The sequence below is a fragment of the Notolepis coatsorum genome (assembly GCF_963971535.1).
Source record: "Notolepis coatsorum genome assembly, chromosome: 16".
Lineage (NCBI taxonomy): Eukaryota > Metazoa > Chordata > Actinopteri > Aulopiformes > Paralepididae > Notolepis > Notolepis coatsorum.
Genome location: NC_140180.1, coordinates 40,710,416 through 40,727,679, shown reverse-complemented (window position 1 = coordinate 40,727,679; position 17,264 = coordinate 40,710,416). Strand labels below are relative to the sequence as shown.

The 17,264-nt window shown below is 43.5% G+C and overlaps 1 protein-coding gene across 2 annotated transcripts in view; it reads left to right on the top strand.

The window, feature by feature from the left end:
- Positions 1-17,264, top strand: part of tbc1d2 (TBC1 domain family, member 2) — a 66,806-nt gene that overhangs the window by 5,143 nt on the left and 44,399 nt on the right. For both annotated transcript variants that reach the window (XM_084332419.1, XM_084332418.1), the window contains exons 3-4: positions 3,924-4,056; positions 14,574-14,700. In XM_084332419.1, the coding sequence (XP_084188545.1) occupies positions 3,924-4,056; positions 14,574-14,700 (260 nt within the window). The remainder of the gene's footprint in view (positions 1-3,923; positions 4,057-14,573; positions 14,701-17,264) is intronic.

Here is a 17,264-nt window from a genome sequence, read left to right as displayed (position 1 = left end):
CAAAAGCCTTTGTGAGATCTATAAATATTGCACCAGTAACCATGTTATTGTCCATTGCTGAGTGAACATCATTGGTCAACTTCAGAAGGGCTGTAGTTGTGGAGTAGTATGGCCTGAAACCAGATTGGCATGGTGATAAAATATGAGATTCATTAACATAATGGGATAATTGATTAAAAATTAGTTTTTCAAAGACTTTTGCTATACTATTAATAATTGAAATTGGTCTATAATTATTGAGATCAGAAGGATCACCACCTTTATGCAATGGAATGACTTTTGCACATTTCCAGCTTAATGGAGTTTCATTAGTTGTTAAAGATAAATTAAATAAATCAGACAAAGGATATGATAATGCATGAGATGCAAGTTTGATGAATTTGATCTCCATACCATCTGAACCACAGCTAGTACCCAATCTTAATTCATCAATGACCTTCTGAACATCAAGCGGACGGATACTTCTAAAGGAAAAATAGCTGTTGCATCTGGTATTATTAAGAGGCACATCGGAATATGAGGGGTCATTAAATTTGAGTCTGCAGACAGAATTAAAGTGCTGATTAAAGGCAAGTGCAATTGAGGAGGGATCATTGACAACTTCATTATTAATTCTAATATGAGTGGGATTTATAGATGACTTCTTAGTAATACTGTTGATTCTCTTCCAAAACTGTTTTGGATTGCTAAAATCATTGCTTAAACAATCTTTGAAATAGTTGGATTTAGCATTTCTTGTTTTAGTTGTACATAAGTTCCGTATTTGTTTATATGCAATGAAGTCGGCAGAATCCTTTGTCAGACGATGCTTTTCCCAAGCCTTATCTCTTTGTTTATACAGATTTATAAATTCACTATTAATCCAGCGCAAGTGTCTACCCTTGACTTTGAGCGTCTTCCAGGGAGCATGATGGTCAATAACATTAGTAACCTCGGTGTAGAAGAAATTCCATGCATCTTCAACAAATGGAATTAATTTAAACCTGTCCCAATTTATAGATGTTATATCTTGAATAAAGTGCTCAATATTCAAATTCCTACATTGTCTTATCCTGATAAATTTTGGTGGTAGACGTGGTAACTTTATCTTCCAAATGCAGAAGATGATAGAATGGTCGCTGAAACTATCCGGTAACACACCAGAGTTTGAAATTCTGTCCGGGTGTGAGACGAGAATCCAATCTAGCAGGGACTTGGATCTAGTATCAACTCTAGTAGGCTCACTAATGAGTTGAGTTAAGTTGACACTGCCAAATAGGTTTCGAGCATTACTAGATAATCGATCTAGCCAGTTGATGTTAAAGTCACCCAAGATAATAATTTCATTTGGACGATCTAAAGAGTTAATGGTGGATAATATATCATTTGTAGATTCAGAGGGAGAATCAGGAGGTCTATAAATATTTCCTATGGTCAACTGTTTATTTTCATGAAAAGAAATTTTAATAAAAAGACACTCAAAGTTTATAGGGTTTACCCTTGGCCTAAGGAGCTCAGATGTCAGGTTTGATTTGACATATGTAGCCACTCCTCCACCTCTAGTACCCCTATCAGCTCTGTACAGAACATAGTTGTCAAGTTCAACCTCATTGTCAGAGATTGCACTATGCAACCATGTCTCAGACACAGTAATTACACTGGGATTATTGTAGACAAGCCAAGCTCTTAAGTAGATACATTTTGGGGTACAGACTCCTTATATTCAGGTGGATAACATTTAAACCTTTAGAAGTATTCATCATACCAGAATTGTATTAAAAAAAAATTGATATATAGTCTTGTGCAAGGAGGAACAATGGATAATGGGCAGGGAGCAGGAGAGCGACATACATTCAAGTACACAACATATAACATAAATACATGACAACACAAAACTAAATCCCAGCATGTCCCAGCAGTACCTGGCATGTCTATGGGAATTCACTATAAACTCAAAGCTTTGTCTGTATTCTAGAGAAAGAAAAAGAAAAGAAAAGTTACAGTGAAGTGTTTGGTATTCAGCCAAGTATTGTCCTCCAAGTTGAGCTGAATTTCCCCCCCCCCCCCCCCCCCCCCCCCCCCCATCTCTCTGGTCGATGCTACTGTGCTATTCAAGCACAATCAATCAAACAGTGGAAAGGAAGTTGTATGTTGAGCACAAGAAGTTGATATGTTTCTGTGTCATTCAGGTACAGAATTCAGGTTTTCAGAATTTGTGATGAGATTTTCTAATATATAATAGTGGTGGGCAGGTTGTCACACAAATAAGTGAGAAACAAGTATAAGAACTAGTATCAAAAAGTACCGTCTTCAGGCTGCCAGAACGCAGTTCCGTGTGGCAGAACGATGCAAACGATCAAATACTTACAGTAGCCTAAAACGACAAATCGTTTTAGTGAGGACATGGCCTAAGCTAGTATCAAAAAGTACCGTCTTCAGGCTGCCAGAACGCAGTTCCATGTGGCAGAACGATGCAACGATCAAATACTTAGCCTAAAACGACCAAAATCGTTTTAGTGTGGACATGGCCTAAGTGTGAGTGTGTGTAGAGTGAGTGTGTGTGCAGAGTGTGAGTGTGTGAGCGTGTGCTTGGATAGTGCAGCTTCACAAACGTCAATACACTCTCACACCATCTCGTCAGGGTTTTTTCCAGAATAGATCACCCTGCTAACCGTCGGAAACATTATCATTCCAAGTGTTCCGGAGTTGAAGAGGAGAGTGCTATAGGCGTTGGATGAGTTTGAAACACAAGTCTCCTTTTGTCTCTGTGTCTTGGTTTACACAGCTGTAAGAGCCATATTGAGACCAAATCTGTTCCGTTCAATAAGAAGAAGCCAAACAGAACCTTGCTGTCAAGAAAGACTTGCATCCGGCTATAGAGGAGCTGAATGGGAAGTGGTTGTAAGCGGTGCGACTCGGATGTTTATTGATTTCATAATTTCCAGAACAATGCAGTAAGTGACCAATAAGTCCTCTGAGCTTTGAACGTGGCATTTCTTTACAAATGGCTCATATCTCCCTTTTCACAGTATCCCATCCACCACTACTTATTAAGCTAACTCCTGTATTATTAAGCTGCACACACTACACAGCTCCAAGCTCCTACCTGATATGTCTACCAGCTACATAATAATAATAATAATAATAATAATAATAATAATAATAATAATAATAATAATAATAATAATAATAATAATAATAATAATAATAATAATAATAATAATAATAATAACTTTATTTATATAGCACCTTTCATACATGGATTGCAGCTCAAAGTGTGTCACAGCAAATAGCATACAATAAACATAGGCATAAAATTAGCATACAGTTGACACTTGACAGAATAAAAGCAATGCAAGTGCAGACATAAGAATAGGTATAAAATACAATAAAAGTAGTGCAATGTAGAAAATGCAGACCTAAGAATAGGCATAAAATAAGTACAATAAGTTTAGTTTAGTTTATTCCGATCCCCATTAGCCATTGCCACAGGCATAGGCTACTATTACTGGGGTCCACAGTAAGTACAGTGTTGCTCGAAATCATGTGAGCAACACTGTACTTGTAAAATAAATACAATAAGTACAGTGTTGCTCAAAAGCATGTGAACCCCCCCGGAACAGCCAGTCCCCCAAACACCCCACACATCAATCCCCACCACATCCCCATCCAAGACACACCCGCTGATAAAGCACGTCATGACCAAAGGAAACCACAAACAGCCCTCATACCGCCATGCACGGCGACGGAAGTGCCACCCCGCGGGCCGCCCCATCTCCCTCGGTCCCGGTGACCTCGCCACCACGAGGAAACCAGCGAACTCCATGCTCCCACCCCCAAACTCCAAACTTTGTCTTCTTGCAATACCTGTGAGTTGTGTATACGCTGCCCTCCTACTGTGTAACATCAGCATTCTTTCTGTCAACCGTTCCTCTGTGTGTCAGGCAGCCAACCAGGAGGCCATGATGTACTGGCTGCAGCAGCTGCAACTGAAGAGGCGGCATCACAGAGACCAGCTGTCGGGAGGAGACCAGTGCACGGGACAGAGGCCTAACAACAACAATAACAACTGTCCAGGTGAGGTCACCGGCTTTATGTGGCCACCCAAAATTCTCAGCAACTTCTATAGAAGTACGGTTGAGAGTGTCCTTACCAGCTCAATCACGGTATGGAAACTGCACTGCTAAGGAGAGGAAGACACTCCAGCGAGTGATTAAAACTGCTCAGTACATCTCTGGAGCAGCCTTCCCCTCACTACAGGACATTTACTCTACCAGGGCCACCAGGAGAGCACATAACATAATTAAGTACACACCCCCAACACAGACTCTTCAACCTCCTGCCATCAGGCAGGCGATATAGGAGTCTGAAAGACAAAAATTGGAGCGATCCAACTAACGTGAAGGAATTATCCAACCACTGCTCCCCAGAACTGGAATATATAACCATCAAGTGTCGTCCTTTCTTCCTCCCGAGGGAGTTAACGGCGATCGTCCTGGTCGGAGTGTATATTCCACCGCAAGCCAGCAACAAGGTTGCGCTCTCCAGACTACACGACGAGGTAAATAGAATCCAAGTGGCGAATGTTAACGCCGCCATTTTAGTTCTGGGAGATTTCAATAGCGCCAATCTGAGAAAGGTATTGCCTGACTTCTATCAGCATGTGACTTGCAACACCAGAGGCGGTAACATCCTAGATCACTGTTACACGCAATTTAAAGGTGGCTACAAGGCTCATTCTGATAGTGGCTTTGGTAAGTCAGATCACGCGTCCATCTTTCTTTCACCAAAGTACAGACAGAGAATTAAAAGTACTCCCGTAGTCTCGCGAGAGGTGCAGAAATGGGATGTGACGTCAGAGGAGACGATCCGGTCAGTGTTTCACCACACAGACTGGAATGTGTTCCGCGACACAGATAACATTAATGTCTACACAGAGACAGTGCTGGACTATGTTTGTACTAGGGTGAAAGAAACAATCCCCACTACCAAAATGAAAGTTTACCCAAATCAAAAACCCTGGGTAGACAAATCCGTCCGTGAAGCTCTGAGAGAGCGCACCAAAGCATACAACGACGGCCTAGAGGCAGGCAACATGAATGACCACAAGGTGGCGCGATACAACGTAAGGAGGACAGTGTCAGAGGCCAAACGACGCTACAGGGATAAAATTGAACTCCAGTTTGAACAAGCTGACTCTAGAGCTATGTGGCAGGGGCTCAAAACGATGACAGACTACAAAGGCGCCTCCCTCAAACTGAACAGTGACATCTCCTTAGCAAATGACCTCAATACCTTCTATGCGAGGTTTGATGCTGGTAATAACAACACCAGCTCACAAGCCTCGGCAATGGGGGGGGGGGGGGTCGGCTGCTGATGGAGGCGCAGTGTTCAGGGTAACAGAGCATGAGGTGAGGCGGACCTTTAAAAAAGTGAATATCAGGAAGGCAGCAGGTCCAGACGGCATCCCCGGCCGCGTCCTAAAAGTCTGTGCCGACCAACTGGCCCCAGTATTCACTGACATATTTAACCTGTCCTTAGAACAGGCTGTCATCCCCACCTGCCTGAAGAAGTCCACTATTATCCCTGTACCCAAAAAATCCAAGCCTGCTTGCCTCAACGACTACCGCCCTGTAGCTCTCACCTCCATAGCCATGAAGTGCTTTGAGAAGCTAGTAAAGGGCTACATCTGCTCCTCCCTCCCCATCAACATGGACCCCCTGCAATTTGCATACCGCCCCAACAGGTCCACGGAGGACGCCATATCCCATGTGCTGCACACAGCAGCATCACACCTGGACAAGAGGCAGGGGAACTATGTGAGAATGCTATTCATCGACTACAGCTCGGCATTCAATACCATAGTCCCCTCCATACTCATAGCCAAGCTCAGGGACCTGGGCTTGGGCTATGACCTCTGCCAGTGGGTCTTGGACTTCCTGACTGGCAGACCCCAGGTGGTGAGAGCAGGCAACTGCACCTCCTCATCCATCACCCTCAACATAGGGGCCCCCCAGGGCTGTGTTCTGAGTCCCCTCCTCTACTCCCTGTACACACACGACTGTGTGGCTCAGCGGAGTAGCAATACAATCGTCAAATTTGCTGACGACACAGTGGTGGTGGGCCTGATCTCTGCCAACGACGAGAGGGCCTACCTGGAAGAGGTCAAGGTCCTGGCGGGATGGTGCCAGGAAAACAGCCTCTCCCTGAACGTCAGCAAAACAAAGGAGATGATTGTGGACTTCAGGAGGTCGGGGGTCAAGGACTACAGCCCCCTCAGCATCGACGGGGCACCGGTTGAGAGAGTCAACAGCTTTAAGTACCTCGGAGCCTACATATCCGAGGACTTGACATGGACCACACACATTAACAGTGTTGTGAAGAAGGCACGACAACGCCTCTACTTCCTCAGGCGCCTAAGGAAGTTCCAAGTCAGTCAGAAGATCCTTAAGAACTTCTACTCATGTACAATAGAGAGCATCTTGACCGGCAACATCACCTCCTGGTTTGGGAATAGCACTGCACAAGACCAAAGCAGACTACAAAGAGTGACACGTTCAGCCGAACGCACAATTGGAGGGGGGCTCCCCACCCTCCAGAACATTTACTACAAGCGTTGCAAGGGCAAGGCTAAGAGAATCATTAAAGACTCCAGTCACCCGAACAACTGCCTCTTTGAACTGCTGCGGTCAGGCAAGCGATACAGGAGTCTCAAGGCGAGCACAGAAAGACTCAGAAGAAGCTTCTATCCCCAGGCCATCAGGCTGCTAAACGAACAATGAATGAACACTACACAACAACAACCACCAAACGCACATAGCACACACATCCACACGCACACACTCACTTTAAACAAACACACTGTAGCACCCACTCCACACACTTATAGCACACACCCACTTTAAACAAACACACTGTAGCACCCACTCCCCACACTTTATATTTATGGATGAAGGATTGCACTACAACTCGTACACCTTACTGTAAATTGTACCTAAAATTGTACCTCATCCCATTTCTGCTTTGCACTAGATAGTACTGTACATTAGTACACTGCATAGTATTGTGTATTGTATATTATATGGTAACTCAGAACATTGTACATATGTCTATACCGAACACTGTGACCTCATTTTCTTCCTTTTCTTCTTCTAAATTCATGCTATATTATGTTATTATGTTATTTGATACTATCTTGTCTAGCACAGTCTCTGGAGCGTAACAGTAAGAAGCATTTTGTATGAAAGTATTCTGTACTTCTGTATGACAACTATTAAAGAACTTGAACTTGAACTTGGACAGAACTACGAGACTGACAAACAGTTTCTACCCACAGGCCATCAGGCTCATGAATGCCAGCACCTCCACCTAGTCCCCCCCCCACACACACACACACACCTTGGCAGACACTCTGACCTGATTACTGCTGTGAACACACTGTCACCATTCCCCCCCGAACTATGAATCACTAAAGACACTTTTTAACTGCTGCTGTGACCCACTGTCACCTCCATTCATATGTAAATTCATCCTTTGCACTGAATAACCATAACTCTATTTGTATGTTTTTGGACCTTTTTTTTGCAGTTGTAAAGTCAATCCAAATCACTTTGAGCATCTTTATTAATCCCCATGGGGAAATCCAGGTGTCATAGTAGTAGTAGAGAGGAGAGGTACAGGCAGGATAATAAGAATAAAATATAAGAGTACAAAAATATAGTAAGCTAAATAAAAAATATATATACACTGGATCTCTGAACAGATGAGACATGTATACTCTTACTCTATCAATAATATCACTGTGCATATGTACAGCCCACCCTGGTATAATATACAGACTATCCTAAGTCTATCCTAACCACTTAGCGTGCATGGGCCCGTGTACGGGCCGTCATGCCCGTACGCGGGACGCACGCACGTCGCGGCACTTTGCGAGCGTCTACCGGCTCAGGCTGCATTTTTCGCCGATCATGTAATATACCATTCGAAACTTGAATTTACCGCCTTTCGAACGCCACCTCACTCGACCAATTCCATGCCTCCGTTCTCGAGTTACATGATGATATGTCAGGCGAGCGTCTTTTTACAGGCCGCGCATCAAATGACCACATCTGACTGTATACGCTCGAGAACTGACCAATCACAGCTGATGGCGAAAACGATTGGTCAGTGTTATAGCCAACGAATGTCCGCTTCCAACGATACCCCACGCGGGGGGTGCTAGTAGGGGAAGTAGGTGAAAGTTGACGAGCGAAAATTAGTTGTGACTGAATCTTCAGAACGCATGGAGGTGGATAGCCATTTTGGATTTTCACTTTACTAAAACCTTTTTCAAGCACTAATTTCTGAACGGATTTATATAAAATCAGGCTATGGAACTGCAGTGTTTTCCAGCTCATACCTCTATGCTGGAACTTAAAAACAGGAATCTGGCAACCACTAAAGAGAAATGTGAGTACACAAGATCAAGTTCAACTCAAGTTCAAACCTCTGTTACTCTATTTCATTAGCACTAAAAGTGATTATCCTTTTTTGCTTTAGTAACTTCAGAATGTTACCTTTAAAAAGAGACCAGGCTCATGCATGTGCTATAAGTATAAAGTATAAAGCTAAGCTTTGCAAAGAAAATGCAGTCCTCAAAAACAAAAACAAAAATGGCCCCGTTTTGGGGGTGATGCTCAAGAGGTTAAAGGTCTATCAGTTCTCCAGTTCTCCAGCAGTTATCCAAGTCAGTCCTTGCCCATAGTTGTGGAGCTTGATGGCTACTGGCACAAAGGACTGACCTAGGCAATTTGTGGTGTGTTGGGGGAATGAGTATATGGCTGAACACGCTCCTCATCATAGCTAGCTCCTCGTAGAGGGGGTGGGAAGGGTTCTCCAGGATAGCATCCAGCTTCATTCTTGTCCTCCCCTACGCAAACAACCTCCAGATTAACCAGTTTGACTCCCACTACGGAGCTAGCCTTCCTCAGCAGCTTCGTCAGTACTGTACGGCTCTTGAGATGATGTTACACCCCCCCCCTAATAGAGTCTCATATTCCCGTTAATTCCCATGAAAAGCTTCCACCTTTGGAAACCTACATTACTTTCACCATCTTGGCATATACAATAAAAAGAGTCATGTTACATAGAAAATTGTGAAAGGATTAGTAGGGAATAGGGATAGGCATTTTCAATTACTCTCTCACATCATGGTCCTGGTGTGTGTGTGTGTGTAGGTGTGTGTGGGGGGGGGGGGGGGGAGCCCTGCCCTACATAATTAGCAATAGTAGTGATAGCAATACACCATGAATGATGATTAGTAACAAAGCCACACCCAAGTTTCCAGTCTTGTAAAAGTGCTTGTTGCCTGCCTGTTTGCCTTCGCTCAACCAGTCAGAGCCCACAGTAGATTTGCTCAATCTTGTGCAGGAAGTGGGTGGGTAGCCAAAGTGAAAGGCTAGCGGGAAGCCCTCCCAGGGAGAGTTTGTAGATCCCTCTGGGAGGACTGTTGCCAGCCAGGGAGGGGCTGGGGATGACGCACCGCAACCACTGACTCATCTAGTGACTATGTTAGCTTAGAGACGAGTCTGATAACATTGACAGCACTGTCCTGGTGCACTGGTGTCCGTCGTAGCACTCATCACACTCTATAAAATGCACTATACACTGTAATAGTGACACATCCAATTTTCCGCCATTGACTAAAAACACACTTTAGTAACCTTTGTACTGTCCTTTACTATCATGCACTTTGCTACCCCCCCCCCCCCTTGAATGGCCCTTCTAAGGTTTCTCTCCTCCACACTGCCTGTGGAGCATTTTCCCCTATTGTTAGGTTTTAGTGAGTTTTTCCTTACCTTCGCGTTGGGTATGTCTGGGAGTGCTTGCATTCTTTCATTTATTTGCATTTATTTTAAATTTGTTGGACCTTATGGTGTTCTTGTTCTGTTCTTGACTTATTGTTATGTTTCTTCTTGACTTGTTTAAAGAAGACGTGTACGGCCCATGGGGACAATAACGTGTGTTGTCGGGCCTTACAAATAAATTTGATTTGATTACTAAGTAATCTACTGGATACCAAACAGAAGGTAAAGATGACTTTGAACTGTTAAACAGTAATTTACTTATTTTTACTTTTATTTCTACGCCCCACTATCCGCTGGGTACATACTATGAATGAATGAATGAATGAAAACTTTATTTAACAGATTGCAGAATGGGTACAATACAGTACGGCTCAATACACACACTTTGATGGACATTGTTACTCAGCTGATAGAGTTGTACCCTTCCTGATGACTTGTCGTACAGAACTTGTAAGTCGCTTTGGATAAAAGCGTCAGCTAAATGCGCTTTGGATAAAAGCGTCAGCTAAATGACTAAATGTAAATGTAATGTTAAGGGGATGCAGACCAGAGAAAGACGTTTGTCTTGTTTACATCAGGGTCCCCCATTTTCAATTCATAGTGAACTATGACCTTTATCACGTTTTGTAACAGATTACAGAAATTCAAGAAGCCTATTGGAACGTGAGGTATATCTGCATTATTTGATCCCACTTTATGCTTTGCTCTTGCTGCTTGTTTTACACTGATTGTATGTCTTATTTCTTACTAATGTAAAGCACTTTGAACTGCAATCCCCTGTATGAAAGATGCTATACAAATAAAGTTATTATTATTAGTATTATTATTACTGTGCCTATATTACTACCTACTATGCTAATCTGTACTACTATGCACTCAAGACTGTAGCACCCAACACTGTTTGACGAACAATGTTACGTACTGCCAGAGTTGTACCCTTCCTGCTGACTTGTTGTACAGAACTTGTAAATTAAGTTCAGCTAAATTACTAAATGTAAATAAATGTAGCAAGTGACGTTGGTGTTTTGCTTGTTTTTTTGCCCCTTCCTGACTGTGTGGATTGGTCCGTGTTTGGCTATGCTTTCCAAAACCTGTCACTTTGAATTAGGGAGAAAAGGTGGTTGAGGGTTCATCCCCTGCTGTAGGCTTGTTGGATAATGTGCCATGTGTTCAGGTGGAAAAAGTTAAACTGAAACACCTCTCAAAGTAGTGTTCGGTCTAATTCAGTCAGCAGCCCAGATGTCACTGGCGGTTTTATTATTGCACACGTGCACCGCAGGGCAAGTGTTCATCGCTGAGAAAATATCACCATCAGCTCCACAGAAAAAAGGGTGTTGTTACAAAACTTAGTCGAGAATTATTGAAAAGATTCAAATGCATTGTTGTCCCTCTTTCCCCATCACATGGCAAGTACATGAAAAGGCATTCCTGGAATATTTAGAGCAGATATGGAGCTTAACCTCCATATTGCCACTAGTGAGGCTGACTGGTGTTCCTGGCCACAGCGGCAGGCAGTTCAGACCAAATGACCTTGTTCCACTGCTCCTCTGGCATGTTAAGTCCAAGTCAGCTGATGCATGGGAAATTAGTTGGCCTACTTGTCCTCCGAGGTTTTGTCTAATACATTTCAATGTTTCCTTCTTTTAAATAATACTATTTCTAAGGCATTTCTGATGCAAGAGAGAGATGGAGAGAGAGAGAGAGAAAGTATGCAAGAGAGAGGGAGAGCACGTGAGCTACGTGTGTGTGTGTGTGTGTGTAGGGAGTGGATGACTTGAAGGAATTTGGGATGGTTCATAACTATTAGCGACGCTCCTCATACACCTCAAAACATTCTGTTTTCGTATTCCTCTGTTCTGTGTGGCCGTATGGATTTCCCAGTGTTGGGATAGTAAAGTTGATCCACTTACATTTACATTTTATTCCTCAGTAGGTCGAGTGGTAACAGTCTTCATTTGTATTAGTCAAATGAGAGACTATGACGTGCATTTTGAGTTGAGGCGGTGGAACGCTGTTTCACACAGGGCTACATAAGCCACAATATCTCACACTGATCTCTGAATAGTTGGTCATTTGTTGTTGAGTAATACCCCCCCCCCCCTTCGAGCATCTAGGGAGGTGAGATAGCTGAGGAGGGGCTGAGGACAGGATGTGATGCAGATCAGATGCTCTTTGATGTTCTCTGCACCGTTGCAGATCACAGCAATCTCCCGCTATCGCTTGGTTTGGCAACATCACAGAGAGAGAACTCGCTGCTCCCCTGATTGATGGGTTTCCCTTGTAACCACTCATCTGAAAGTTGGCAGATACAGATACAGCACGGTGCACCCCAGATTGTGAAAAAGGCTATTTTATTTTTGAAAGCAATAGTTTGAGTTATTCCTTCAAAATACGGTGTATTTATAGAGGATTTACGTGATTTTTCCAGTTGATCCACTCTGATATTCTTCCCCTTCTCTCATGTTGACTGCATGTGATTGACCGACCTCAAACCTAATCGCCCTAACAGATGGACATGTGTACTGTACCTGAATGTAGTGACTTTGAATTATGAACACAATTGGAAGTTCACACTCACCCTGAGCTGAAGAGCAAATAATGGAAACATGGTGGCTATGTGTATATGTAGGCCTTATGAAGGTCAGGCAGAGCAACTGTTGATCTTACATTGAGGTGTGCCTGATTGATCAGTTCCGCTTGGCGTGGAATGGATGATGGTCACAGGTGCCAAAGTTCTGATCCTGCTGACCCCCTGTAACCCCCCCACCCCCCACCACTGTTTAGCCTCCATTGACAGCTGCAGGAAGTACGACGGCCTCATGTATGTGTGTCCTAACCAGACAGGAAGTGTTGTCTGACACTATACTGCAGGTGGTTAAACAAGGAACAGAGAGGGGGAGAGAGGGCTAAAGATAACAGCACTTACCTCACAGCATGCACATATATCATACAGACAGACAATCTTAAACTTCACACTGTGAATTAACCCACATCCACTTTGGTTAGGATTATATACACAGACTTAATCTAAACCGCTTCAGGTTATTATTTAACAGAAATGGCAGCGTTGTTGCACGGGGCCTCACCCAATGTTTTCCTCCTCCTGTCAACAGAGCCTCTCCCACCAACTGGTTTGTGAGGTATTCTGCTCTTGTTGTGACCTGTCCCAAACGTCACACAAAGATTAGGAAGAACAGTGTGCAATGTTCCTTAAAAGTTTCCCTACGGTTGGTACTCAATTTAGTTTCATTTGATAAAGGGCCAGTGTTTTTGTGGCATTCCAGATTGGTATTTTTTTTATTTTTTAATAGACCAATCTGTAACTGAATGTGTATTTATGAAATTGTAAAAAATATTTTGATTATAAACATAATGCTGTGAAGTGAACTAATAACTTGGTTTATTTGCATACTGTTTTTGCTGACTGGATCAGTCCCTTAATACATATACATATAGTTGTGCAGGCCTACCTGTTATTACACTTTTAAAAGGTAAGAAAATCAAACACAACTAATTGAACAGAGGTAAAAATGTAACGGTCCACGGATGGTACCGCGAAGCGGGGTCACGATGGACTTCCGATGAAGTGACTGGGGCGAGTAGCGGTGCTATGGGTTAAACTCACTCTCACCCTCAAAAGACACAGACTCGTTACAAAGCAGTGAGTTCACTTCTTGGTATAGTGATCTGTGCTGTTGCCCGCGGTGTGGGAGACCACGGGTTCGAAACTCCCTCTGGCATCGAAGTTTAAGCTGACAATATGACTACCGTTACATATATATATATATATATATATATATATATATATATATATATATATATATATATAAGAATTCAGATTTATGGTTCATCAAATCTTTTCCTAAAGAACTTCAATCAGAATTGAATTGAACTGTTGTAGGACTGAATAGTTAAAATTGTATTTTTATAAAAATGATTGAACCTTTTATTTAATCAGCATGTCAATTAAGAACAAATTCTTATTTACAGTGGCGGCCCGGTGAGAGAACAAAAGGACCTCTCGAAAGGTATCAGGAAAAAGGGGACAAATAAATATATAAATAAATAAATACATTTTATATAAAAAAAAAATACAAACGATTTAGAATCCAGATATGACTATTGGAGACAGTCACACAGACGATACATACATCAGAGGTAAGGGAATAATTAAAACAAACAACCAACATTTTTATTACAAGGTATAAGACATGAAGCAGAACAGACAATTTACATGTCAGTTAAAACAAAGGCTCGGTGACAGTTGCAGGTGTGTGTGTGTAAACAACTCTGTGATAAGAGTCCTTAAAAGTAGGGGATCCGTTTGTCCATTTTCAAAGTATTTTGGGTTTCGTTCCAACTGCTGGGAGCAGCAAATTGGAAGAACGGTTGGCCAAAGGAAGTTGTAACATGGGGAACATCTATGGTGAGCAGCTCTAGTGTTATAGGGAGTAGATGACAACTTTAACAGTTGTATCAAATAGTAACACCTATTTTCTTATGTCATTATTTTTGGTTTGAAGGGCAATCGCAGACCTCACTGAGCTCAAAACGAGTATTTACACCAGAGTGAGATGACCAGCATTAGCAGCATGGCTACTCTTGTGATCCACAGTGTGATGTCAGTCTCATTGTATTCCACAGGAAGCTTTGACCTCATGTTTGCCATACAGAACTCCTGTCCTTTGTGTAACCCAGCCTGTCGGGGTGTGTGACCCACTTGTGATTCTGCTTCCTGTTACGCAGATGACTTCCTGCCCACTGTGAAGACCCCGCCGGGGCTGGTGGGCGAGGAGGCCGCCACTCTGCCTGCCCCGCCTCTGCGCACCCCCCTGAGTAACATGTCCATCAAGCACCCGTTCATCGAGATCCAGTAAGTGGAGAATCATGTTTATATGATGCTAACTGTTACATGTAGTGTGCTTCAAGCTAGCAAGGACTAGCTGAAACCTGCAGTTTGGCAAGCCTTGTGCTTGCCAGCATGAAAGGCAGCAGCGCTAACTATGTGGTGAAAAGGCAATATTTCTGTAGAGTGAGTTTAACAGAGTTCTTCAACTCCGTAACCCCCCCCCCCCCCTCCTTAGCTAACTCCACACATCATTAACAGCGATCCCAGCTAGAGTGGGACTCGCCATGTGATCTGGGTCAAAAGGCACCATTGTTTTGTTACAGATGTCATTTAGGCTAGTGAGGACTTTTGCTGGACCTTCGACTTGGTTTCAAGCCTCGAGTCCTGTGCTTGCCAACATGATTGAGCCAAATCAAAATAATGCACTTTTGTGGATTGGATGTTTGTTTTTTGTTAGCTGCGACCAAGCACCTAGTACACTTTAACAGGTTGTACATTTCACAGGAGAGCATACTAATAATAATAATAATAATAATTGTTGTGAAGGGCCAGATTAAACCGAATATATATATTTATTATATATATATATTTAATTGTATTTGTATATTCTCTAATATTCCCTGATATCCCTTGTATATTCCTTGTACAATATGCATTGAATATCCATTCTAGCCTACTGAACATCCCATAATAGTCTCCATTCTACTATTGGTCGAGACCTTGGTGCCAGGCTGCCATACCCCCCAGACCCAGTTCAAACGTACCGCTCAACATGTACGAACAAGTCCTAGTTCCGCGTAGGAATCTGGCTACCGCACCACTAATGGGACTATTTGTTCATAGTGCGTATATATACTGCGCTACTAAAGTAGGACTTTCTTTTCAGTCCAGTTTCTTACCCTCCAATAGAGTGACAGACGTAAAGCCTCCCCGCGACGCCACGTGTGGGAGTAAGGCCAAGTTCGGCCTACCATCGGTATTGAGACATCGTGTATATTAATATTTGAATAGTCATATTTGGCACTATATCGTCGAGTTGGACGTAGTCTATTAAGCTAATAATAGTCTGTTAATATATAGTGCTTCGTGCGGTGAGAATACTACCGTAGTCAGCACCCCATCGTTTCGGGCAGAAAACTGGCTGCTTATCCAGGATGATCGACCCCATGTGAGATTGCACCCGAGGAGCCCCAGAGCCGACGAGCGAGTGGACCTGTATACCGGATTATTCTACCGACGACAGCCCGCCTTCCCAGGCACGGATTATGCTTTGTATACGTTGATTATTCCATGGATAAAGACCCCCGACACTGCCGTGTGTTGGAACCCCCCCCCCCTGGAGAGGACGCAAGGTGAGGAGACGCTCTGCAAGACGAGGTCGCTTCACGTCTCTCCCCCGTGGACCGGAGAGAGCCGGCTCACAGAGAGTCCATCTGCTTTCATCTGTGGTCCAAGGATCGCCGGCGCATTGAACGGCACTACAGTGGGTTCACCTGGGATACCCTTGGCCGGATGAGGCAGCCGGACTCTACCCCCCCCCCCTTCCTACTCCTGTCGGCTTACAAGCGACCGGATTAACCCCCCCCCTAGTGTATCCAGTCTATAATCATTAAAGTATCATTGCTGTTATTCCTTAACTATTCCAGGTCGTATATGTACCACCTGCGCCTTCAGAGATTGGACATTCTCTATTGATATACCGACGAATACTCTTGCCATAAAAGTGCATACTAATTCCCATTCATAAATGTGATTGATTTGATTAAGTGCTTGCTCTACACACCATCGCTGTGTAGAAATAAAGACCTATTTCTAATTCGTACATTTGTGTTGGATCCGTTTCATCTACGTGACAGTGTTCATCATAATATATTTATGCCGAGTACTGGGTGGCCGAATATTAAGTACAAAGGTAGTGGTAGTAAGTATCATATCTATTAATACAGTCAGGGAATTGTACCCCTCAGTTACAATTGGTCCTTCGAGCCGGAGGGTAATCAGTGTAATATTAATATAGTGTTATTAATATTGAAATGGCCTATGATGAACACTCCACGAAACGATCCTCCTAACCAACGCCCGCAGCGCGAACGACGGCTCCCTCAGTACTTAGAGGCTTACGCTGTCAGTCAACAACCTAGTCTTCTACTAACAGTAAACGCGGTAAAACTAGAAAGTAAAAGTATGTCTAACCCCAACGCCCAGACTACCCCGACCATAGAGGCCCCTACGGGTTCTAATGTAACTGACCAAGTTCACGGTGGGGACCAGTGGGAACCAGACATGACTTCACACCCCGCCAGTACTGAAGAAGTAGTCCCCGATGAGTCCCGGGAGGAATACAACGCTACCGAGAGAGAACTCGGCACGGAAGAAGACGGGGAGAGCACCGTGGAGATAGAGCTCCAAGGCTCCGCAAGGAGTACCCCGAGGGAAGGCTCCCCTATACAACCGCCTTCTCCCAGCGAGGCAGAGAGGACCCTACAGCAGGCCTTCCTCATCAGCCTGAACGCCGCTGCTGAACGCGACCGACTGCAGATCCAGCAGCGGAGCGAAGAAGAGCATATACGTCTAGAAATAAGACGCAT